This window comes from Candida theae (assembly GCF_024610275.1).
Source record: "Candida theae strain CBS 12239 chromosome Unknown scaffold27, whole genome shotgun sequence".
NCBI classification, from domain to species: domain Eukaryota; kingdom Fungi; phylum Ascomycota; class Pichiomycetes; order Serinales; family Debaryomycetaceae; genus Lodderomyces; species Lodderomyces theae.
In genome coordinates this window covers 1-24967 of record NW_026261492.1, presented here as the reverse complement: position 1 = coordinate 24967, position 24967 = coordinate 1, and the positions used below count along the sequence as shown (strand labels likewise).

The 24967-nt window shown below is 40.7% G+C and overlaps 9 protein-coding genes across 9 annotated transcripts; 4 read left to right on the top strand and 5 right to left on the bottom strand. All coding sequences in view use genetic code 12, as the record gives it.

Annotated features, from left to right (window-relative positions):
• Nucleotides 1-156: 156 nt before the first annotated feature.
• Nucleotides 157-2334, bottom strand: IRS4 (Irs4p; the record flags this gene model as incomplete). Its single annotated transcript, XM_051754591.1, has 1 exon — nt 157-2334. One exon carries the CDS (start codon nt 2332-2334, stop codon nt 157-159), a length of 2178 nt encoding a protein of 725 aa, XP_051606466.1.
• Nucleotides 2335-2485: 151 nt separating this feature from the next.
• On the bottom strand, nt 2486-3946 carry HBR3 (rRNA-binding endoribonuclease; the record flags this gene model as incomplete). Its single annotated transcript, XM_051754590.1, has 1 exon — nt 2486-3946. One exon carries the CDS (start codon nt 3944-3946, stop codon nt 2486-2488), a length of 1461 nt encoding a protein of 486 aa, XP_051606465.1.
• Nucleotides 3947-4608: 662 nt separating this feature from the next.
• On the top strand, nt 4609-5352 carry KGF57_005017 (uncharacterized protein; the record flags this gene model as incomplete). The annotated part of the gene is made up of 1 exon (XM_051754588.1): nt 4609-5352. The coding sequence occupies one exon, from the start codon at nt 4609-4611 to the stop codon at nt 5350-5352; it is 744 nt and encodes a 247-aa protein (XP_051606464.1).
• A 1041-nt stretch (nt 5353-6393) lies between these two features.
• Nucleotides 6394-7623, top strand: KGF57_005016 (uncharacterized protein; the record flags this gene model as incomplete). The annotated part of the gene is made up of 1 exon (XM_051754587.1): nt 6394-7623. The coding sequence occupies one exon, from the start codon at nt 6394-6396 to the stop codon at nt 7621-7623; it is 1230 nt and encodes a 409-aa protein (XP_051606463.1).
• A 210-nt stretch (nt 7624-7833) lies between these two features.
• Nucleotides 7834-9271, bottom strand: CAM1 (translation elongation factor EF1B gamma; the record flags this gene model as incomplete). Its single annotated transcript, XM_051754586.1, has 2 exons — nt 7834-8876; nt 9073-9271. The coding sequence occupies 2 exons, from the start codon at nt 9269-9271 to the stop codon at nt 7834-7836; spliced, it is 1242 nt and encodes a 413-aa protein (XP_051606462.1).
• Nucleotides 9272-9585: 314 nt separating this feature from the next.
• Nucleotides 9586-11511, bottom strand: AHR1 (Zn(II)2Cys6 transcription factor AHR1; the record flags this gene model as incomplete). The annotated part of the gene is made up of 1 exon (XM_051754585.1): nt 9586-11511. The coding sequence occupies one exon, from the start codon at nt 11509-11511 to the stop codon at nt 9586-9588; it is 1926 nt and encodes a 641-aa protein (XP_051606461.1).
• A 5779-nt stretch (nt 11512-17290) lies between these two features.
• On the top strand, nt 17291-19459 carry KGF57_005013 (uncharacterized protein; the record flags this gene model as incomplete). The annotated part of the gene is made up of 1 exon (XM_051754584.1): nt 17291-19459. The coding sequence occupies one exon, from the start codon at nt 17291-17293 to the stop codon at nt 19457-19459; it is 2169 nt and encodes a 722-aa protein (XP_051606460.1).
• Nucleotides 19460-19951: 492 nt separating this feature from the next.
• On the top strand, nt 19952-21685 carry KGF57_005012 (phosphopantothenoylcysteine decarboxylase complex subunit; the record flags this gene model as incomplete). Its single annotated transcript, XM_051754583.1, has 1 exon — nt 19952-21685. The coding sequence occupies one exon, from the start codon at nt 19952-19954 to the stop codon at nt 21683-21685; it is 1734 nt and encodes a 577-aa protein (XP_051606459.1).
• Nucleotides 21686-21930: 245 nt separating this feature from the next.
• On the bottom strand, nt 21931-24699 carry ASE1 (Ase1p; the record flags this gene model as incomplete). Its single annotated transcript, XM_051754582.1, has 1 exon — nt 21931-24699. One exon carries the CDS (start codon nt 24697-24699, stop codon nt 21931-21933), a length of 2769 nt encoding a protein of 922 aa, XP_051606458.1.
• Nucleotides 24700-24967: the final 268 nt, after the last annotated feature.

Sequence of the window (24967 nt, the reverse complement as noted above, 5' to 3'; positions counted from 1 at the left end):
AGAAGTTACCAGTTTCAGCTGTTTACTTTACTTTCAGTTTTTTTATTTTTATATTTTTTATTTTTTCTCCTTTTACTTGACAGATTTAGGCGAAACATTATCGAGAGCTTCGGTAAGTCCATACAAATTCTATTTCTATAAATATCATGCATCATCCTACTTCCATCTCCTCGAATTCAAATTCACATTAACTCCAATCCCACCAAGACTATCCCAAACAACAGGTTCAATTTTCTTTGGCAACTTACGTCCATAAAGACACTGGTCAACAAGCCACATACCAACTAGAAACTCATTCTTGTTCAAAGATCCATCACGACGAAAGTCAACCAAATTCCAAATTTGCTCTAATACGTCACTAGGCAATCGACTTCGATTCCAGATCCTCTTTACGACTGCTCCAAGGATTAATTGATTCACATCGGCATTTTTCAAGCTGTGTAGCTTGTTAGTTGCTTCCTCAGCTTTGGAGATTGGTGGTTCTTCGCTCTCGTGTGAGGTACCGCCAGCCCCAGCCCCAGCCCCAGCTCCAGTACCAGTACCATTACTTTTCCGATTAGAGCCATTTTCCTCACCCTTATCCGGTTGGATATCGTTTGTAGATATTAACGCCGCCTTCATGGAATCGTCATGCTGTTGGACACGTGTCTCACTTGAATCCACGCCAGTCAACTTTGTCACGACTAAATTCATGTACAATCCTTTGTTACTCACCCAGACCCCCTCATACCTCTTTCGCTCTTGCTCAGTCGGGAAATTCAACTCCTCGTGAGTTTTCCACGGCTTCAATTCATCAAATTTAGTTTTGCGGTCTTTACGTTTATTGGTCTTTCTCATTGTAGTTTTGAATTGCACTGGTTGCTGTTGTTGCAGCAGCAGCAGATTGCTCTTGGATGTATTGCTGTGACCTTGACCCTGGAGTTGTTGTTGTGGAAGTGGCACTGCTGGAGTTGTTTGTGTAGGTGACTCCAGCAACTCATCATCATCAGAGTAGGCACCTGACTCAAATCGGTTATACTTGTCACCCTCTTTCAATCTATGACGCCTCGTTCCGAACAAGTGTTGGTGATGCTTCCTCACATCGGGGAATTGAGGAAATTTGGTATCCTTGACTTTAGCTACAGGATCAGGTTCATCATTTTCGGTAAATGAAACCATGTCATCCTCAGGAGGTAGCATCACTTCTCCACTTGAGAACGTATCCATCGACATCCCCTTCAATTGCATCTGCTTCCTCAATTCATCTCCTGAGAAGCCATCACTCAGATCAAAATACATGTCATCCTTATTGTTGTCCGTGTCTGAAGTTGAATGTCGAGACATTGGATCACGTTCTTCGTCGGACGAGGTGGGAGGAGGGGGTTTTCTGCGTGTGCCTCTATTTGTAACAGGAAAATGAGAAGTCGAATCGGCGAGGGACAACCGATCAGGTTCAGGAATTGTTACTGGAACTTTGATAGTGGCGTCATTGGCGTCGTTATTCTGTTTCTCGCCCATCTCTGCATCATGATCAGTCACATCTATTCGCACTCCAGGCGTGTTACTAGGTGACAGTTGGCGTCTCGTTTTAAACACTGGATCTACATCAGTGGCACTTGTTCCCAATGATGTCTGCGAATCGTTTCTTCTTCGATAATTGCCTACATCTGCATCGGAGTGAGTCTTCAGCCATTCGTATTGTTTCAAACTAAGATTGGCTAAGTTATTCGATGTCTCTCTCATGTTGTCATCGATCCTCTCCCTAACACCATCTAGAATTGTTCTACCCCTAGCATCCATCGTCTTTGGACCAGATTGCGAATGCGATTTTCTATTCAATGAGTCTTTCAAGCTCTTCAACATCTCCTGGGGTGAATAATCCAGCGACAAGCGTTTGGCATTCACATCATTGACAATAGCCTTTGAGTCGATCGAATTCTTGACATTGCTAATCATATCTCGTGGTGACAGTGGCAGTAGAATCGGCAGGTAGTAAGGCAGTTTGATGGAATTCTGTCGTGAAGTTTGACGTGGTGTGTGTGCAAAGTAGTCAGGGGTATTGACGTCTTTATCTTCACGTGTTGGTGTAAGATCATTGGCCTGAAGGGGCCGCATAGGAGCGTAAGCTGGTTGAAGTGTTGTGGATGCATCTGGAGATGTGTTTACCTGCAATTTAGTAGTGGGAGCCACTTTCTGTGTACTTGGATGTCTTTTAGGCTGTGTTTGCTGTAGTTGGTATTTTGAGGCATTGTATCCCGAAGATGGCAGTTGGTTGTTACCACCGTCCTTCTTTTTGCCTGCATTGAACGCTGCTAAAGCGGCCAAGTTAGCAGCACTGTTAGAACTACTACTCATTTGTTGGTTACACCGAAGCGTGGGAATAAAAAAAAAAGAAAGGCTGTGTGGGAGCTTTGATTGAGCTTGGGATTTCTATAGTCTTTTACATTTTTCTCGCTCTAAATATTGTATGGCGAATTAACCTCACACAAAAACTGGTGCCTTAGATCTACTTACTCTTTCCCTTGGAAGAATTTACATATCTACCTTTACCAACACGCACACCGCTAGGTCTTATAGTGTTTACAGTACCAAACGGGCTGACATAGTTATCAGCACTACCACCACCAATCCAATCCTGTAGCATTTTCTCATTTTGCCTTCTTTCCCAATCATCATTTTTCAACGCTTGTTGGTACTCCTTTTGGTCTTCTCTCAATATCAATGGGTTCTGTTGGGACTTGTGTCTATTCTCCTTATTGTGCTGGTATCCACCTTTGCCTTGTAACCTTTGTTGGTTTTTACTCAAGGGGGAAGGAAGTGAATAACGTTCACCTCGCTTGATCCATTGGAAATTAGTTTTCAAGTGAGGAGTTATCTTACCGGTTTTATTATCAACTGATACTGCACATCGAATCAAGGTATCTCCACCACATTTAGGGCAGAAATGCTTTGGTTTGCCATCTTTATTGATTGGTGTAAGTCTGAAACATGCATGGCACCGGTACATATAATTACGCACTCTCTTGATTTGCTTACCTGACATTGTATTGAGTAAATTGATTCCCAACTGGATCGACACATTTTGACAAGCGAAATCTCCCGTAGCTAAGGCTACACTAATCAACTTGTGTTCGATTGGTGTCTCGAGAATCTTTTCATTTTGGTCTTTAAGGATTTCGTCGCGCAAATTGTCGGGTGTAATCCAATCACCATCGTCGTCAGACTCATTGTATTCCTCGTCCACATTTTGCAAATTCTCGTTGTCCGAAGATATTTCAACATGTGTAGATTCGTCCTTTTCAGGAGTAGCTTCCCGTGTGTATTTTGTATCGACTGCTACTGCTGGTATGCTTGGGTCAACTTGTGCGGCGCTTGATCCAGTGTCTTCTGAACCAGTCTCTGAACCACCTTGTTCTTGTTCCTCTAGTAAACGCTTAGCTTCGGCTTCTCTTTTCTCTCTCTGCCTCTTGCCACCTCTTTTACGACCTTTCTTCACGGGAACAAACCCGTCGTCTGTCTCCTTACCCTTTCCCTGTAACACCTCTTGAGCATCTTTCTCTTGACCTTCTAAAACCTCACCGGGGAAACTTCTCAATTTTCCTCCACTCTGTATTTCCAATTCATATGCCAAAGCAATAATGTGTAGATCATTGACCGACAAAACACTGTAGTCACCAGTCAATTTGGCAAACTTGATTACCTTGTCAATGCTGCCCTGAGAAGGCTGTTTGATCTTTAATTGATCTCCCCAAAGAACCAACTGTTGACGTGCATATTCATCCTTTAATTCGGAATGAACACCAGGTGTGGTATAATATTCATGAGCATATTGTTGCAAAGTAGTTGCGGGTTGGGTGATCAATGGACCTGCATCCAAAATCACTGTTTTCACATGCTTTGTTGTGGACATTGTAGGCTGATGGAGGTTATCATCTCTCTGGTCATCGGGATTGGTGTCGCAAAACATAAAATTTTTCTAAACAAAAGATGAGATGGTTATATGCAGAACTCAAGTTCAAGATACCTCCCCCTCCCACAGTGATGCCACCAACAATCAAGTAACAAGCGGCAATCAGAAGACTGTGGCCCTAAATTTTATTGACTTGCTATTGCTCTGTTGAAGTACAACGTTGAAAAAACCTGTTACTTGACATACCGCTGTATTGTTCTGCGCAGAATGTGTTCAATTAATGTCTCCGAGTCGATATCTTTCGCTTACCCAGATACAACCGTTTCATATCATACTGAGTATACCCTCTTGAAACATGTTACAAAATCAGCATGGCCCTGTGCCTCTTATATCCTTATGGAGTTTTCTGTCCTGAAATGCTGCCACCTGTGTGAGCGGATAAGACACTGAAATCATTTATCCGCTCTCTCTCTCTCTCTCTCTCTCTCTCTTCCGACCCGACTCAAAGCACAAATTGCCTCTTTTTTTCCCCAATTTTAGTCAATAAAATCCACGTGAATTTTCACAACACAATAGTTGCTTTGGTTAGATGCTCTGTCCATTTATAAATACTTCAAATTTTCCCAATATTAACTCATAAGCTACTGTTCTTTTCTTTTCTTCTCTCTCTCTCTCTCCTTCTCCTCCTCCTCGCCCTACCCCGTAGATATCAATTCAGGATGCCCCAAGAAGATAAAATTACAGTTTACTGGTTGGCCCACTCCAGGGCCCAAAGAATTCTTTGGTTGTTAGAAGAGTTGGGTTTGGAATACAACTTGCACATGGAGGACCGTGTTCAAATGGTTAGAGCACCAGCTAGCTACAAAAAGTACCATCCTTTGGGTAAAACTCCAGTTGTCCACATTGAAAAGCCAGACGGAACTGTTAAGAAATTGGCAGAGTCTGGTTTTATTGTGCAATACTTGATTGACCACTACGACACTAAGGGCAAATTCAAGCCAGCAACTGAAGACGATAAAGATTTAATCGACTACTTCAATCATTACTCAGAAGGCACAATACAACCTATGCTCGTGGGTTTATTGGTCAATGAGGTTGCTGGTAAGTCTGTCCCATTCCCACTCAGTGTCTTGGTAAAAACTGTTACCGGTAAGATCAACCAAGGGTACTACCAACCTGAAGCTGAGAAGAACATCTCATTTTTGAACGATTTCTTGAAAGCTCAATACGCTAAGGGCAGAAAATGGTTTGTTGGTGAAAAGTTGTCGGCTGCCGATATTATGTTGTCGTTCCCAATCCAAAGTGCCATCACTTCAGACAGAGGTATAACTCTCAAGCCTGTGAAGGAGTCCTATCCTGAAATGTATGAGTACTTCCAATTCATTACTTCCCAACCAGCTTGGATTACCGCAGCCGAGAAGGTCAAGGGCTATGACCATGTGGTTATCAATGGTAAATTATAAGGGTGTAATGCTTAATTACGTAGGTTCCATACCATAGCTTTCAGTGTATAGAGTTTAAAAGTGTCTTTTGCAGTATTCATATGTTCGACGCTGTATTGAAAAAGAGTGTTCCAGGGAAAATCGGGCCGCTGCCTCAGTCGCAACGATTTATGAACATGTCAAAAACATTGGATATGGATTTCAGTACATTATAAAGCCTCTCTCTCTCTCTCTCTCTCTCTCTCTCTCTCTCTTCTTTGTGACTATGTGTTGCTTGTCCTTTCTGAAACGTCAATTGATAGTACCTCTAAACCTGGAGATGGTTTTACTACGTATCAAAAGCACGAAAAGCTGAGGCTCCGTAGTCTTACCTTTAACCGAATTTCTTATCTTATGAAAGCATTATCTTATGTAATCCTTATCCCAGTTTTGTCAAAGTTTGTGATTCGCTATCTATGCGCTGCCATAGGTTTGATTTGTCCATATTTCTGAAGAGGTGCAGTGCAATATCCAAAAATAGTTAATGCTGAGTATATCAGGTACTTAAATTATCTCAGTGCAAAGTCCATTGTATTGGTACCAAAGTTAAGGAAATTTGTACCCAAAAGGGGGAAAAAATCAAAAAAAAAAATAACTCTAACACAGCTGACCGGAGATAGGATGAATTTTAATGTCAAATTCAAATGTATTTGAAAGATTGTAGTTTGCTTATCTATCAATTCTAGATTACTTTGTTACGTTTTCAACTAGCGGGGGATTAACTCTAGTTTACATGAAAGATGTCTTATCTATCGATTCTACAAAAAATTTGGATTTTGTGTACCCGATATTTGTGTCAATTGTTATGAATTTATTGTGCTTTTTATTTTGCCCAAATTTAGTCACTTTTCGCAGCTATCTCTCACTGCTAGCAATCATAATATGTAGATAACCCAAATTGTATACAACAACATTATAAATAGGGTTGTATATTCAGCATTTTCTTTGAAATGAACGGAGTAAAGTAGTTTTTCCTTTCCTCTGCATCTTTCAACTTAAACTTAATCTTAATCTATATACTCTATGGCCACAATTGCTCCTACTGTCAACTATCAACAAGATGTATTGGATGGAAACATCCACAAGAGAATCCCACTTGACATCTATACCTCCCAACTCGAGCCCATCTACAACTCAATTCCAATTCAATCTCAGCCAATCACCGCGCCATACTCCATCACCCCCGTGAATCCCAAATTCGATCCTTTAGTCCACTTGCAGTACTACGCCAATGGATCCCAAGGAAGAGACCAGTACAACCAAACACGCAGATTAACAATGGAACAATTGGGCCTTGCTAACCCCCAATTGCAAGTATCGCCAATTGGCGTTTCTGACCCATTCCCATTATTTACCAAAGAGGCGATTGATATTATGCGTAGTGAATTGTTGGCAAAGGAGAATTTCATGAAATATGCACGGTACAGTCATTCCTCAACCAGTGGTATGGATTGTGTTGTTCGTGGGTATGTCAAGGATAATGATGGAGTCGTTAACTGCGAGTTTATTCATGACGCTTGGACACATCCTGCCACGATGGAGTTGATTTCGAGAATGGCTGGGGTAGATTTGGAAATTGTTTTTGACTTTGAAATCGCCCATGCTAACATCTCAATGAGGACTGATGAGGAGGCCGAAGCCGAAGCCGAAGCCGAAGCTGCAAAGAGTAAACAGAACAAGGAGGCAGGCGATAATGTTGATGCTAATGCTTCAGTGTCAGCACCTGGCGATGATATTCGAGCTGTTGTAGGTTGGCATCATGATTCATATCCCTTTGTTTGTGTGCTCATGCTCACTCCAGACATGGTTGGATGTGAAACATCACTTCGCATGGGTAAAACAGGTGAATCTCAACAACAAAAGATTGTTTCAGTTCCCGACCCCAAGCAAGGATCAGCTTGCGTGTTGCAAGGCAGATTGATTGAGCACATTGCTCCCTCACCAAAGGGTTTCAATGAACGTATCACCATGGTTACAAGCTACCGTGCTCGCGATCCAGCATTGCCAGATACTAGCGTCTTGGACACGGTCAAACCAGAAGTCAATTTCGGGTCTCGATACCACGAGTTTTATCAACAATGGGTGAACTATCGTTGCGATTTGGTCAAGCAAAGATTGGATTTGATTAAGCTGGACGCTATGGTTGAGAATAGAGCTACTGGCAAGGCGGTGTTTGATAAGGAGAAGACGATTGAGAAGTTAAGAGACTTGGAGGCGTATATTAGAGCTACCTACGAGGAAATGCTTTGCTGATGGGTGTATCCTTTTTTCTTTGTATAGGATCGAGGCTGTTCTGGTTAACAAGCCAACCAACGCCAAATATTTTGAAACTTTTTGTTCCTGTAGAACCCCCCCCTTCCCCAAAAAAAGGTATCCTTTAGCTTACGCATTCAGCAACAAGGCATAATATTCAGTGGATACTAAACAAACCTCTCAGAGGCGGTATACTATAAACTCTACAGCTTACTTGAAGACTTTACCATCGGAGATCTCTCTCTTTTCACCATTGATGACAACTGGCTCATCCCATGCCAACATGTTGTCAAAGAACTTTTTGTCTTCTTCTTTTGAAGCGTCCAATTTGGTGAACTCATAAGATTCCCAATCTGGAGCAACATCAAAAGCTGGAACATAATCTTGTCCTCTAACCAAAAAGGCACCAGTGATACCGTTGTTGTTGTTTTCTCCATAAACAACCATACATCCAAACATGTACTTGGTAGAAGCCGACAATCTGTTGAAAAATCCACCAACCAAGTTGTTTGACATAAAGGTCAAAGTCAATTCGTCATTGTACTTGTAGTCAACCTTCCATAATGACCATTCTTCTGGATCGTATTGGTTCTTCCAGAACCATGGGATAGCAACTTCTCTAGTCTCTTCGTTGGAGTAAGTTCTCTTCCACTCGTCCAATGGAGCCTTTGGCTTGCCCAAAGCTTCCAATGGGTGTTTTGGCTTTGGAGCAGCAGCAGGAGCAGGCTCTTCAGCAGCAGCAGCTTTTGGAGCAGCCTCCTTCTTGGCTGGAGCAGCAGCAGCAGCAGCAGGTGCTTTTTCCTTCTTTTCCTTCTTTGGTGGAACATATTCGATTGGCTTTTCAATGAATTTGTAATCACCCAAGAACTCAACCAAGATTGGGGACTTGATAACAGTCTTGAACCATCTGGTGATGTTTGGGTGTTGTTGTCTCCATTGTTCCCCATACAAGAAATCAAAACCACGAACGTACAAGGTGGCAGCTAAGATGTCAGCAAAGGTGATTCTTTCTCCAACCAAGTAGGTGTAGTTTGCCAATCTTTGTTCGAAAACACCATTGACTTTTTCCAAATAAGCAGAGCCTTCATCCACTTGCTTTTTGTTGTAAGGAAGGGTTCCGTTCAATGGCTTGAAAACTTTGGCTTCAGTTGGCAACAACTCAGTGTTGGCCAATGAGGTCCATTTCAAAATTTGAGCATATTCAGCAGCATTTTTACCCAACAATTTTGACTTTGGATCACCCAAATTGATCACTATTGCACATTGTTAGTAATACTCCTCAATCGATATTTGAGTAATGAAGCCACATTTGCTATAATTCCTTTCAGATTAGGTACTCTCGACATAGTTTATTAAGACAGGGATAACTGTATAATAAATTGAAAAAAAAAGTTTCTCATCAGTTTGGAGACATTGGCTATCACAATTGAGATGCTTGTAAATACATACAGTAGAGACTGATGGCAATGACTTCGGTCAAAGTGAATCCCTTGGGACCAATAAAGGCTGGGATTTTGTTCAATGGGAAGTTCTTCTCATAAGCAGCATCCTTGTCGCTAAGTTTGATGTCCAAGTTAAAGTGCTTGGCCAATGCTTTAACAGGAAGACTTCTTATTTGCTGAGTCACGTATAAAGTACCTAATGACATGATTAAGGTTGGTTCACAAAGGACAGAAGAAGAAAATGGAAGAAAAGAAAAGAAAAGAAAAGAGAAGAGAAGAGAAGAGGAGGGGATTTACTGTGGTGAAAATTTTTTTTTCTTTTTCCAAATTTTCAGCATTTCCGATGATCACGTGTAGTTTAATCAGGGGGAGGGAAGGTATGGGGTAAAGGTGCATGGGAGAGATGGCTCAAAAGGGAGTACGTCAATCGAGTTTTCAATAAAACATAGGAACTGGGCTCATGAACAATCTCTCACTGGAGCTAACTCTCTATATAATTAACTCTCGCATAATGCATACATTAATTTACATTCACGTACCGCAATGTCCAACCAAAATAATGGATATAAAGCTGGTTGCCCACGTCTACGCCATTTTGTCGACTCAACTCGAAATACTGACGAATCTGCAAGTTTGATTGTTGCACAATCATTCCGTTGTTCATATTGAGCAATTTGAATGTGAAACTTCGTAGAATAGCACGGGTAATTAGTCTCGAGTTGGGTGTCAATGTGAGTTCTGGAACACTCATATCGGGGACAGGATTTTCGTTATTGTTGTGTGTTGAAAACTGTGTTGCCTCGTTGGGGAAATTGACAACGTAGTCAAGTTTGATCAAGTACCATAGCAAGTCTTTTAGTTTTCTTGATTCGGTGACCGCTGTTGTTGCCGTTGTTTCTATTGCATATGTATGTTGATTGGTTCTGGATTCTTGTTTGTGACGTGGTGCTGCAAGGTTGATATTTTGCGGTGTGACAACTGTGTGTTGTCGTTGTGTTTCCGAAGATGTAATGTCAATGGTCTTATAGGACGAATTGAGAAAGTTGATTTCATAGGAGTTGAACTTGATAAAACTTGACACATCAACATCAAGTGGGTTAATTATGTGTGTAGAGTGGTGAATAAACGCTAGGTCGTAATATTTGTTCATGAAGAACTTCAAGATCGTTATTGATTGTATGCATGAGGAGATGACTAATGACTTCTCACCATTACCCAAGTGCATAAAGTAGATGAATAGTTTTGCCAAAAGTTGGTCAAATAAGTTTGCTTGGTTGTTGAGCACTTGTTTGTGGAAAGCCGTTAGTTTGCCATTGGGAATTTTCAAGTATATGCTCAATAGAACTAAGCAAACGCTGATCAATAACGTTTCAAAAAGCAGTAGATTTGAAGCTTGAATAAGCTCAATTTCCGTCACTTGATTGTATTTGAAAGTTTGGAAATCAACAAGAAACTTTAGATCAATCGTCTCGGAAATGCTTGGGTCTTGAGAACAGTTCATAAGGCACGAAAACAAAAAGTTGTCTGTTTCTTTTACACAGACCACGGGGATGACAGTTTGCCAAATATTGAAATCGTTGAATTGATCGAGTAACCAAAAAAATTGCTCTCTCACGAGTATACTTATGTAATACTGGTGATCATACGCTACGGCGGCTGTTGTGTTTTGAACACCTATGCCTGTGTAGGGTAAACTAGAGGCGGCAACTTGGTTAGATGTGGGATAACTCAACATTTGGGATGATTGTTGTTGTGTAAGGGTCAAAGAAGTTGCCGGAGTTTCCAAGCTCAGTTGTTGTGAGCTTAGAGCGCTTTGATTAGAGTAGCTTGACAGCGATTGAGACAATATCTTGTTCATATTCTTAGTGCTCTTTTCCTCAAAAGGCATGTGCTGGTTACTTTGTGGCTGTGATGCTTCAGTAACATTATCACCTCTTTGTTTTCTCTTTGGTGTCGTGTGTGAGTTTTTAGTGGAATGGTGACTACTCGGTAGGTCAGATAGGGTGGGATCGTTAAGGGGTAAATAATTCTCATCCCGGAAATCCATATCGGAATCCTTCAAGTCTTGTTGTGAGTGCAAATGCAAAAATGGATGATACTTTTCCAGCCCATTATACAATGCAGCTATACTTAGTGATTGATCTAATATTCGATGAGGTTGATGTCGTAGGTCTGTTTCTAGACCAGCTTTTTCAGTTGAACTGTCCTTTCTTGGATCGTAGTAAGTGTATTGAATAAAGTTTAATCTTAAGCCTCGATAACACACACGCCTCAGTCGTAGACAATTGTTGCAAACAGGCACCGCTTCGTCACATTTTATGTGCCTGTCTCTGCATGTAACACAACCCGACCTAGTCCTACGTCGTTTAAGTGTGGTTGTTGACTCTTGTAAAGGCTCAGCCAGTCTCCCTGTTGGAAAATAGTCAGGCAGTCTCACTGGGTCCATTTCGTTGTCTGCCTCGAAGATGAGTTAGAGACATCAATAGTATTTTTTTTTTTCCAAAATGAGATGGAAGGTATTAGCGACAATACTTTGCAATTTCAATTGTTACTTGTGTAGGTCGACGAGGGTCTTTTGACTTTTGAACGCCTGGGAAATTTTGAAGATGATGAAAGTCTCTTTAAAAATTCGTTGTAATGGAGTGTATGGCAAAACAAACTCTGGGACGAAAAAGTGAAATGCTGCTAGACTCTACTCCAACCATGAATTGTGACTTCTTCACAATGGCTTAACGTCTGTTGAGGGTTTTAGTTTCTTTTTTTTTTTTTTTTTTTTGGAGTTTTGATTTGTTTATATAATTTGCAACAATCACTCGTTGAGGAAAAAAATTTTCGGCAATTTATTCTCTGAATGCTCGTAATTTGGAAACAAGCGTCCAACTATCTGTCGAACTATGGTTGGGGATGCTTTTTTTTTTTGGCAATTAGTGAAGTTGTAGATAGACGTCCTTAATTAGCCAAAGTTGTTGACAATGTAGGTTTTCTGTCAATTTTTTGGATTTTTAAAATTTGTTAGACTGATATTTATCTCTCTCTCTCTCTCTCTCTTTCCCGGTCTAAACGCGAAACTCCAAAAACTATCTTTTCCGAAACCTAAAAATATACCCAAGAGAAATGAAAAAAGGAATTCTATTTTGTTGTATTTATAGTGTCAGTCCACACTAAGAGAATGATTTAGTGATAATATCAAACTTTAAATCTTACTTGCATGCAACTGTATCCCATATGCTCTAATATGTTTATAATAGTCACCAATTGATTTGTAACCCAAACAATTGTTTGTATGTTGTGAAGGGCAAAAATTAAAAAGAAAAATAAAAAAATAAAAAAAAGAGGAAATAAAATTGTACGAGTGTGGCTCTTATTGTGTTAAAAAAATTGCAGGACAGCAGTGATATTATTTTTTTTTTTTTTCCTTTTTGAAGTCTGGTTTTTGTACCATGTTTGCATAACCTATATACTCAATAAGAAAAAGAAGACAAACAAAATAAGCCATTCTGCGTTATCCTTTTTTTTTTTTTTTCTCTTTTTTTTTTTTGGATGTTCTGATTTCATAGTTGTATGTTACTGGGTAATATCAAAGATAACGAGGTATGGGAGAGATGATGAAATTTGGCACTTCTTCACCATGAACATCATACAAGTTAACAACGGGTCCAATCGATTTGCCAAAATTTGTTCACCTGAATCCCCATTAACCAGCTCGAGATGGTCATCAAAATGCAACACTCACACGTGTGAAACCCTTAATGAGAGAAAGTAACATTAAAAAAAAAAAAAAGAACAAAAAAATAAAAGAGAACAAATATAAATTAAGGTTCAAGGGTTACACGAATTAAAAACTATAAAAAAGCTTAATTTTGTTTCTTTTTTTTTTCTTCTTCATTGGAGTCGATACATGCGATTCTGGAAATCTCAGAGCTCATGATCATTCATTTTAATCAGTTGCATTGAATATTGCCTGACTATGAACTAGTAGGATCATCTGTTCTATTGCTGGTTGTTGATGCATATAGTGTATCCTAGCTACTAGTAATGGCCATAGTTATACCTCACAAATGACTACTGTATCTACTGACAGTATCAGATGGTATGATTAGAGTTTGAGCTACAGCCGTTATCGAANACTACTGTATCTACTGACAGTATCAGATGGTATGATTAGAGTTTGAGCTACAGCCGTTATCGAAAAGTAATACTCTCTCTGTGCATCGTTATTTTGACCCCCACCCTCCCCTCCCCTTCTATACCTCCCCCTGAGTTGGTGGTCCTATGAGTAGAATCACAATCCAAGTACAGAACGAGAGCCTAGAGTTTGCTACCAGCAAAGATCGAAACACAGCCAATCGAAACCTTAATCTTAAAATGTAACGTGAAAGTGAACTTTGAGAGGACAAAACCTTATTTCGAGAGAATCCCCTAAATGAAAAAAGAAAAGAAATAAAGTGAAACCAATTACACATTTGGGGGAAAAACAACAAGTGATACTAAGCTTCATACCTTGATCGTTAAGTAACATAGAAAAGAACTTAGCGTATATTGCCACCCATGAGAGCCCTAATCCTGTTGGAACAAAGAGTAACCACTTGCTTGACTCGGTGGTGCCATGTTCACCGTTAACGCGGAAGTCACTTTTTGACATATCTCCGGTATGTAGAATAAATGCGGTTTGATGTACGGAATTTCAGTCATCGGAGTGGTCCCGAAATATCATCGACTTTGTTTTCAACAAGGCATAAGTCCAACTTATTTGCTCTCCCCCATTCAAGAACCGTGAGGATTGTATGGTAGTTATATTTTTACATCTTGTTCATTCCAATATTTTTTTTTTTTCTCTTCTCTATCTTTATGGGGCTGCAATAGGGGTTATAGTGCTCGCAGAGCTACACAAACAAAAAATATTTCCTTTGCAAAAAGATAAAAAAAAAACCCCAAAAGGGAAATACCCGAAATTAGTCAAAAATACAAGCCTACATGGCAAAAAGAAACTCTATTCCTAGTCTCTGTGAAGAAAAATTGTTTCCTCTGTAGTGGCCCAGTTGAGAACCGCTTCAACAAAGTCACCAATCCCGTGGTAGCTTAAACCCCTATGTTCCCTTTTGTAGCACAGAAATGTCTTGAAATATTATATCTCTCATAACGACATTTTTGTGCACAAAACTCAACTCCGGCTATTCTTACCCACTCGACACATTTTAGTCACACTGGAGGAGTATGATGCTTTGTGTAGCTCTTCACGAAACCCACGGCACACCGGATACAAAATGAGAATAAACCAAAAAGTGGAAGCATTTGTTAGTTAACGCTCCGACCATGTAGTAAGGGCCAATGGACAACACACAATTGCAAGGGACACTTTTTCTTCTTTTATCTTAACAATCTGCACATGGAGTCAACATTAATCTAACATCGTAGATAGCAAAGAGCAATCTTTGTAATAGGCTTTTTGGCGCGGTACGGAATCTGTTAAGCTTGGGCGTGAGATATTTTCTGCTATGGTTTGTAGCCTTATTGTGTGGTTTGCTTCATAGCACAGAACTTTAATTTTGGCATGTTCAAACGAGAAATTTCCATCATCTGCACGACCTTTGCTCTTACACCACCAAAGGCGCAATTTCAGCTTCAAACTTCACCTTCACAAAAACCCACACAACGACTTTTCTTTGAGCGCATGGGTTTGTATGACGACGGACTTCATGTGTTCCTGTGTTGATAGTCGAAAGTAACGCCGACTCATAGTTGAGTTGCAAATCTGGGATAGATATCTATGTAGACGAAAAAGTTGGTCTTCCAGACGTACTTTAATGGGAATGAGAGCAGGGGCTAGGTGGGTACAAATGCGCACGGGCTAAGCAGGGTGGCCCCTCTCAACTACATTCTTAAAGTTTTAAATCGAAAACAGTCAAAGGAGAAGTTAGTACATTGTTTAGGAAAGCCTAACTATTTTAGTGTCTAAGGCCTAGTCACACCACCTCGTCACACACACACACACTCACACCTTATTGCTCTTCAAACCTAAGGAGGCGTAACTAGTAGCAAAAGTAACTATTTGAGCTTATGCATAGCTACTTGCACCATAAAAGTTGCCTCTCGATGCTTCATCTTAGAGCTTGCCGGATATGCACCACGAACAAAAATATAAATTTCAATTATCCGACAGGAACTTGTGGTTGCTATACCCTCTATCTGGCATATTTCCAGATGTATTCACAGCAACTGTTTTAACCGTTGTACTTCTAAAATAAGCATCGTCCTCTGTCGAAGAAATGATAGTCACAAGTCAAATAGCAGGTAAAAAAATGGAAGTGACGTTTTTACCGCCTGTAGACAACTTTGCTGCATGGGATTTGTATAACGTGCAAAGTTGCGACTCTATACTACGGTGAAGATACAGTGCCCGTGAGTCAATGTTGGTCAGGAAAGGTGGTGGTCAGTCCGGCCTCAAATTTGGCCCATTCCAATATTAATTTTGCCGTTTGAATGTTGCCAATTAGGAATACATTTCACACGTTCTATTAGCGAGAACCACTCTAGTAAACAGTTGAAATATTAAATTCGGGCAAACTTACTTGTCAGCTACCTAACTATAGCAGAAAGAAAACAAAGATAAAGACCGAAATGAGATTTGCAAACTTAAACTTCTCGAAGTTTAATTTAGGATTTTCTCGTATAAGCAAGGGTCCGCCGAAGAATTTAAGTTTTTCTCTCTTTTTTTTTTTCTTTTATTTATTTATTTATATAAACGATAGTCGGCTAGAAATTACTTCTGGTAAAGTATTTCACTTGAGACAACCGCCTCTTGCCTGAAACACCATATCGTCACCTTAGGATCAAAGGGCAACAATCCCAATGTTCTTACGATGATAATGCAGAGACTTGCTTTGTAGGGTACATTGGTTGGTGATTACTGGAGCAATCCCCCAGCGAGGTTCTCTGAAAATGAACACGTAATCAGTTTGTTGTTATATTGAAGCCCTTACTTATACGTGCCGCAGTAAAAGGCGGCATGCTACCGTCATCGCTGCAAGTAGTTGCTCTTCAAAAAAAATAGCAGTCAATGACGATCTCTTTCTCTTAAAAACATCAATCCATCAAATTATGTCATCTAGGCGAAAGAGTGAAAAAGGGTCCCCTCATAAGGTATCGGTACCTAATCCCAGCATGCGGAAGTTCTTGATCTGAGATTTGCTATGAATAGCAATGTGCAAATTAAAAGCAAATTTTGCTCGTCAAAAGCAAGAGGAAACAAACAATCATCATAAAGCGCCACAAAAGCGCAACTAAATTTGAACACCCGCTCTCTTTTTTACATCGAAACTATTGGATGTTTGTTGTTCATGTTTTTTTTTTTCTTTTCATTTCGATCGTGTGATTACTTGAGGAAGACTGCCTCGATAGAGCCAATCAAGAAGCCCCCCTCCCCCAAGCTTACTTCGACCACCACTGAAGTATATTGAGCTCGCTAAAAATAGAACGATTCCGCAGACCATAAAAACTTTCCCCACTTTCATTGTTCTCTTTTTCTATTTTCTTTTTTTATTTTTTTATTTTTTTATTTTCATACCTCTACTGAACAGCCTCGTTGGGCGTACGCGAACGCCTCGGTTAGTAATAGCACCTAGCTGGAATCTTCTCGTATTTATTTCAATTTCAAGTTGGCGCTTTTATCATCCTGTTTTTAGTGGATTATATTCAGCTCTTTTTTTTTTCCCCCACTCTCATAGACGAGCCCTTACAGCATTGGAGCAAAAACAAATTAGGTCCGTACGCATATAACAGAACGTAAAGTCCGGCATATCACTGTCCCACTTTTTCTTTTCTCTTTTCTATTGTGTGTTGGGATACTGATGTTTTAAATTGCTGTCAGGGACACAATAGAGCGGACTTTTAACGTTTCTTATTGTGTGCATTATTTTTCACTGGCAATAAATAAATATAAAAAAAAAAATTTTAACTAAAAATTAAATACCAATTAGACTAAGTGAGTCCAAAGCTATAGAGCAAAAAAAGTATACAGTTTTACTTGATATACTCTGTATCAGGTATCCAACATAAGAAAAGAAAAGCCTCTATTCCAGTGTCAAGTGGCGGGTTTCAGATAAGGTATGAAGAAGCAGGGACCTCAATCAGATGCAGGTGTAAGCGAGAGACCGAGAAAACAACGGAGTCGAACATTTAATCGTCACGCAATTCCGTCCTCCGCAACACCGGTGCAAAATCCAACAATGCTGCATCGATCTACAAACGAATCAGCTTCGAATGCTAGACACCAATCTCATGGGAATGCCAGACGCACTTCCCACTTGGGAACACCCCATCTGCAGCAACAGCAACAGCAACAGCAACAGCAACACCACCCATCGCAATCGCAATCGCAATCGCAATCGCGTCACACACAGCAATCACAATCACAACTGAAAATGCTGTCACAACAGCGCGAGAAACAGGAGTCTTCTGGCCTACCTAGGCTGTCTCGCATTGAAGAAGCCATTGCTTTGAGCGATACAAGGCCATCTTCGTCCAATTTCATAAAGAAAAACACGAGTTCGCTATCTCCAGGAAATTCAGAGATCAAGCCAAAACCATTTGTTGTTGTACTAAGCAATGTATCACTGGATACACAAGAGACTGAAATAGAGCTGTTGATACAACAAACACTAAGCGGTGACAGCTTCAAAATCATGAAAGTTACCTCAACCGAGCCTGCAAAAGTTACAATCAGGATTGAAAATTTCGCCACCAGCAACAAGTTAGTACAAGCATTGAATGGATTTTTTTGGAAGGGGTCTACTTTAGAAGCCCAACTTGATCTTAATGCAACTGAAAAGTCATCACCAAGTCCTGGCTTCAGCAAAGGAGCTAACGAGCCATTCAAACCTGAGTTTAATCGATCTTATGTTCCACCACAGTATCGCCAGCCATCACTACTGAGGAAGAACAATTCCTTCTATAGACCACAGAGGTCAACCAACTCCGTGCTGTCATCATTCGATTCCCGCAGGTCGACCACTGCGGACTCCAGAGCCAGCAGTCATGCCAGCTCCATATTTTCAAACTATAGCCATAGACATTCGAGTAATTTTTCAACAATATCTACCGGCCTGGTGTCGGAGAAACAGAATCTTCCATCGAGTATTGAAAATTCAGAACAAGGAGCCCTAGCCTTAGGGCCAGAACCAGGTATTGAAGAAGGGGAGGAGTACGAGGAGCAGCAAGTAAATGAGGGAGATACTACAGAAGAACAAAATGATGAAGAACAAGTCAACGAAACTGATATCAACGAAGTCGCAGAGGAAGAGTTTATCGAGATACCCGAAGGAGAAGGCGAAAATCCTGATCGATTGATAAAAGTGAGTCCTACGCGAATATTCGTGGGTAACGTCCCATACAGTTCAAACTGGGCATCATTGCGAAAATTCCTTTTAGATAAATTGTATGAAAAGGATCCTGAAAACAACGTATCCATACTAAGAGTTGAAATTCCAATTCTGCAAATGCCACTAAACGAAGGATTATTTTACGGGCAAGGTGGAATGGGCCAGCCTCGAGTATTATCAAGGAGTAGGGGGTTCGCAATTGTAACCACCAAAGATAGAGCATCGTCGGAAAAGTTAATTGAGTTGTTGAATGATGTGGTATTCGAAGGACGTGCACTAACTATAAGATATGACAAGTTCCCTCAGTTTGACAACTACATCGTGCAGCAGCTACATAAAGCACCCTCTTTCTCAAGAAATAACACCAACGCATTCGGAGGACAATACTATAACCAAAATATATACCCATCGTCTCAAGGTTACCTGCACCAAGTACCGCCAATTCCATTTTTGCCACAACAGGGGACACCGTACAATACTCACCAAAAACCCACAACAAATGCGACAGGCTCCTCATTGTTGAGCAATTTGGCCTTTGAACGAAACCTGTTACAACAAAAGATCTACTACCGCAATACCACCGCTTCACAACAGCAACCACCTTATTCGACAAACACTCCTGTTTTACAGCCAGCCCCAGCCCCCGCCCCAGCTCCAGTGCCAGTGCCAGTGACAATACCGCCTCCACCATTAAACCAAACCCAGAATGTTCCGTTTTCGGCAAATGCGAGTCAAAATATGCTAGCGGCGGGGTATTATTACATGCCGTACTACTATCAAGCTCCTCCACCACTTGGTTCCAGCATGTACCACCCTTATGGGCCTCGTTACGGTGCTGAAGCTTCTCCAACAGCAGCTTCAGATCCACTCCCGTCGCAATATGGTGATCCTAACACCAGCATCCCAACTTTTCGACCAAGCGGGGGCGGACAAAGAGGGTATAGACACAGTACCGAAGAGCAGCAACAACAGACAGGTGAACTTTTCCAAAACTTGTCGCTAAATGAAAATAAATAGAGAGTATAGACTTGTGTAAATGTACTTTCAAAAGGGAAAGAGTTTGAAGATGAGGAGTTGGGTTACCATTTTTTAAAGAGTGAGCTGGCAATAAGAGTAACATGCAACCATAATGCGAAGTCGTGTTATTGTGTCTGCATCAGCGGTTGGTATGAGCACCATTGTCTATGTTATGCAATCTCTCCAACTAACAAACTATGGTAAAGCCCTACTACAGGGGAAGAGAAAAAAAATAATAAAAAAAAAATTTTTTGCTCTTTTTTTTTTGGTTAAACAAAACTGGCAAAAAGTAAAGAAAAGGCAAAACAGCAAATTGCATTTTTTGAGCTTCATATAAACAAAAACCACACTTTTCTACATACCATCATTGCTTATAAACCACCACATCAACTTCAACCACAAGCTCTAGCAACAAATTGTCATCACAGACAGCCTTGTATTCTTCTTTTGTTACCAAGGTTTCAATTTTGAATTCACACCTGATTTTGAAGAATGCCTTCAAATCCTTCCTCCAGCAAGGAGAAGAAGTTGCAATTGCAGACGAAAAATGATGATCTAGAGATGCCACCTTCAATATTGTCGAGGAACCCTTCTATTACACCACAAAGTAACCAAGTACCGAGTAATCGAACAGAAGCTCTGCCTCGCCCTGTGGTGTCACAAACTGGATCACTTCAAGAATTACCAGTGCAATCAAACAAAACGGTCCCTTCTCAATTACAACCAACATCTTCACCCGAAAGCGATCAACCGAAAAAGGAAACTGTTTTGGCCGGGGGTGTTTATTTAAAGGACAAGATACACTCTGACTCGTTGGTGAATACAATTGCATCATTGAATTTGAAAAACCATAATACATCTCCCACGATACTTAGCGATACCAATGAATCCGTCACCAGTTTGGATTATTTATTGCAACCACCTTCGGATCCGCAACACCACAAGACTCCATCGGTACATGCACATTTTTACGTTGACGAGGCCGTAAAGCCTAGTAAAGTGACTAGATCAAGAAGTGGGTCCGGCTCCAACTCAACTTCTGCTGGATCTCAAACGGTACCTCAACCATCGTTTTACCCAGTACGCGATGGATCAAAAAGTAATGATAGCGTGAGAGATGCTGCGTCCATTGGTTCTACTTCTTCGTCTGCCCAACCTTTCCCACAACCACAACCACAACCACAACCACAACCGCAACCGCAACCACGCACGGGACCCACCTCACAGGTTAGTCGACAGCTATCACCCAAGATATCCGAACAAAATGCCAATATTGACTCTAGATTACCGCAAGATGATGGCAAAATCCATGTCTTGCTTGGTGTATGTGGAGCACTATCTACTGGTAAAATCAAACTCATTATCAACAAGTTGTTTGAGATTTACACTCCAAACAAAATTGCAATCCAACTCATCTTAACCCGTTCAAGTGAAAACTTTCTTTTGCAGGAGAGTCTAAATATCTTGGAAAGTGTAAAAGGAGTACGTGTTTGGCGAGATGAAGATGAATGGACAACGTGGAAAACGAGGCTGGACCCAGTTTTACATATTGAACTTCGTCGATGGGCCGATATCCTAGTTGTTTGTCCTTTAACAGCAAACACATTGTCGAAAATTGCTCTTGGGATCTGCGACAACTTGTTGACAAATGTTATTCGTGCTTGGAACACCTCGTATCCTATCTTATTGGCACCCGCGATGGTTAGCTATTCGTACAATGCAATCACTACTAAGAGACAATTGCGAATGATTGCCGAAGAGATGCCTTGGATTGAGGTGTTGAAACCGCTGGAAAAAGTGTTTGGTAGTTATGGGGATATAGGTATGGGTGGAATGATGGACTGGAATGAGGTGGTTAATAAGATTGTGATGAAGTTGGGAGGGTACCCAGAAGTGATTGATGAAGAGGATGAGGAGGATGAGGTGAAGAGCAGAAAGAACTTGAAGATCAAGAATGATTTTAAGTTGCAGGAGAAAACAGAGAAGGAAAATAGTCTGGCCATCATCGACGATGAAGATGACAACGGCGATGAAGAAGAAGAAGAAGAAGAAGATGATGATGATGAAGAAGATGACGACGACGACGATGATGATGATGAAGAAGACGAGGAGGGTGATGACGTCGCCGAGGATGGGGACGACACCGAGGATAGCCAACAAAAGCAACTCGAGGTCGAGCAAAGGGTAAAAGGGGATCTGATTTTATACAAGCCCAAACCTCAGTGATAGATACACGGAGTAACTTTACAACAAGTTTTCAACCCGTCTGTCTTAGAGTTCAAGCCGCTATCGAATGCAACATAGCAAAGGTTTAGTGTTGTGTATACGTGTACTATTCAAGTTACCCTTATTTTTTTTTTGTGCATATTGTCTAATTATTTAGCACTCTTAAGTGTATGACTAGAAAGATTCACAAAGGGTAGTTTATCCTATTGATTAATTTTACATCGTTATTTAGAGAGCTACTAACTTTACACGTCGTTCAACTGTTTGATTTTTTCGTCCCGCCATGCAAAATAATCGTCACCCATCATGGTGGAGGTATCATTGCCAATGCTCGTTGATCCTGCGCTACTCATGCCATTGCACAGACTGATAGAAGCTGGTTCTATATTCACAGGGGGAAACTGGTTCAAATTGGAAACTTTGTTCACGAAGGAGCCCAATTTGTTTTCCTTTTCTTCTCGCGAATCAAAGTGAAATTGAGGGCCCACGGTAATTTTATTGGTGTAGCTATTAGTTGAAGTATTTCCCCTTGTTGTTGACGACTTGAGCGGTGATGTGAGAGGCTTCAATTCAACTGAGGGTGGCTTTGCAATGAATGAGTTAGTACAACTCGTAGACACTGGGCTCTCCAAAGTCAATAACGAAGAATTAACACGACTGCTCGACAGAGAACCGAGCAGTGACTTTGTAGCACTGCTCACGTTCGATGTGTGAACAGGCAGTGGTTGCCTCGTTGCCACAGTCTGTCGTGGATTTGTCGATAACTTGCTCACTTTCGCTCTGCCTGTACTTCGAGGAGCTTGTGGGAATCTGGTTGACATAAACCTTGGTTGTTGTTTTCTCTCTGGTGAAATGTTAGACGCACTAACGGGTCGTTTCATGGGCGATGTAGATGCCGACTTCTGTTTAACTCTGTTACCGGAACTCAAGTGTTCAGATTCTAGACGTAACACCTCTTCAAAAAAATCCTTGTCGTTGATCATTAATGGCCGTTGACCTTCTAAAACAACCCTGTTGTTATACTTTTTCACCTCCGATTTCAAAGACTCAATGACACGAGGCATGGACTTGTTTATCCGTTTCCTAATTTTTTCCTCATTGAGTAGGATCTTGCATGAATTCTTGCTCAACAATCTTGACGAATCTTGAGAACTTTCTTGAAGGAACTTTTGGTCTTTGATTAGGTCTTGGAGTTCGGCGTATATTTGCAAAACAGGTTGTTTCTGTTCAAGCTCCTGCTGCAATTTCTTGACTTCCTCTTCGTGGATGTTCAATACTGATTCCTTGTCTCTATCATCAAACTCAGGGTCGTACTGGAAATACTCGAATTCACTTCTCATATCTTTTGAATAGTACATTTGGTCCCAAAGTCTTTCAATTTCCGCTCTTGCATCAGAGATGAAACTCTCAATATACTCCGATCTCTTGATATACAACCGGTTTAATTCCATCTTAAAGTTGAGAAGGGAAAGATCAGACAAATTGTTGTTGTTTTGCATAAACTTTCCAATGTACTCCTCACTTTCTCCAAGCCGTTTCCACAACTGCATACATGATGTAGAATAAGATTCCCATTTCTCACGCTTTTCATCAATTTTGGCTTGAATCAAATTTTGAAACTGTACTAGATAGTTTATATGTTCGTCATGTAAACCAAATTCAAGTGGATCGCGTAGTAGCAACTTCAATGTCTCGCTGTCCAAACAGCCTTCGCTGTCTCCAATTTCATTCTTTTGTAGATCGGCTAAATGCTCATCGGAATACTGGAGGAACTCAATACACTCAAGACACTTGTTCACAATTTCAACAACGGTCCCTCTGCGTGCATCTAACAGTTCGCGTCCTTTTCGAATTTCTTGCTGTAAAGCTTGCATGAGATCCGACGAAATCCTCGTAAACTTGAGACTCCGCATAACTCGCACTAGTTGGTAATTGACTTGTCGCAAACGGCTCATATTATCCTCAGAGTGCTCACCACTCGAGTGAATCGTCTCTCGCAGTGAGGACTTGACGGGACTTGCGATAATGAAAACTTCATTTTCACTCTGGTCTGGCGTTTGATTGGTATTGACGGTTGTTACTAAGCTGATGAATTCTTCCATTATTTTCTGATGCAGCTCAGCATCACTCAAGGTAGGCATAGAGCCTATAATCCTTGAATCAAACTCCGATGGCCCGATAGAGGCGACGATCTTGGCACATTCTATATTCAAGGAGTTGTATTGCTTGTATTGTTTCACGAAAGTCTTCAAAACCTCAATGAATATCATATTCAATCTCGATCTTAGCTCTAGAAGCGTCAATTCCGGAATATTTCTCACCATATATTCATCCTGTTGCTCCACAGTCAACTCATCTCCCAACTTCGAACGTTTGAACTCGGGACTTGACATTTTTGAAAGAATTTGTTCCTTATACCCATCCACGTACTGTTGTTGATTGTTAAACACTAGACCTCTTTGCAAAAGAGACAAGGACTTGTCACCCTTGGCGTCATTTACCATTGATAGTATAACCTGGATCTGTTGCTTTAACCACTCACATTCGTTCTCAAGGGTGCTCTTCTTTCGTTGTAGACTGTTTGCAAAGTTGCTGATTGTGTCTTGAACAATTGTGAATATTTCCGACTTTTTCAGGTTGACTTCAGAAGATGAATATCCAATTATCTTGTATATAGACTCCAATTCCAGTATGGCATTGTTAATCTTCAATTCAATGGAGTCGAATCGAGTATTTACGTCATCATCTAGTTGAGATTGATTGTGGTTTAGTCGGGACTGATCGTCTGTCGTCAAAGTTGACAGCAGTAGAATGAATTCTTCTTCTTTTTCTTCTTTAATGGGTGATCTTGAGGAGTGCTTTAGACACCTTGTGCTTGTTTGATCGATATGAGTTCGTGGTTTCGGAGTGCTTTGTATCGGTGGCATTAATGTTTGACTTCGTGATGAAAGATCGTGAAGAAAAGATGATTGATTCGGCAGTCCCGAGTGGCAGTTGTTACCGTAGAAGCTCATCGATGTAGGGTGGTTATATGACTAGTGCTAGCGAAGGCTGCTAATAGACTCCAGAATCAGTAAAACTGATTCTGTTCTAGTCCGTTGTGATTTTTGTTTTTTTTTTTGATACGCATTGTTTATGCATTTCCCAATTGGTAATAAAAGTAAACATCAGAAACTGAGTCACGTGAATATTTTTTAAAAAAAGGGGGAAAGCTGTTTTATGCTGTACAGTCTTTTTACTTTTTATTCAAACTAAAGCGACATTTATTTTTCATACTAAAAT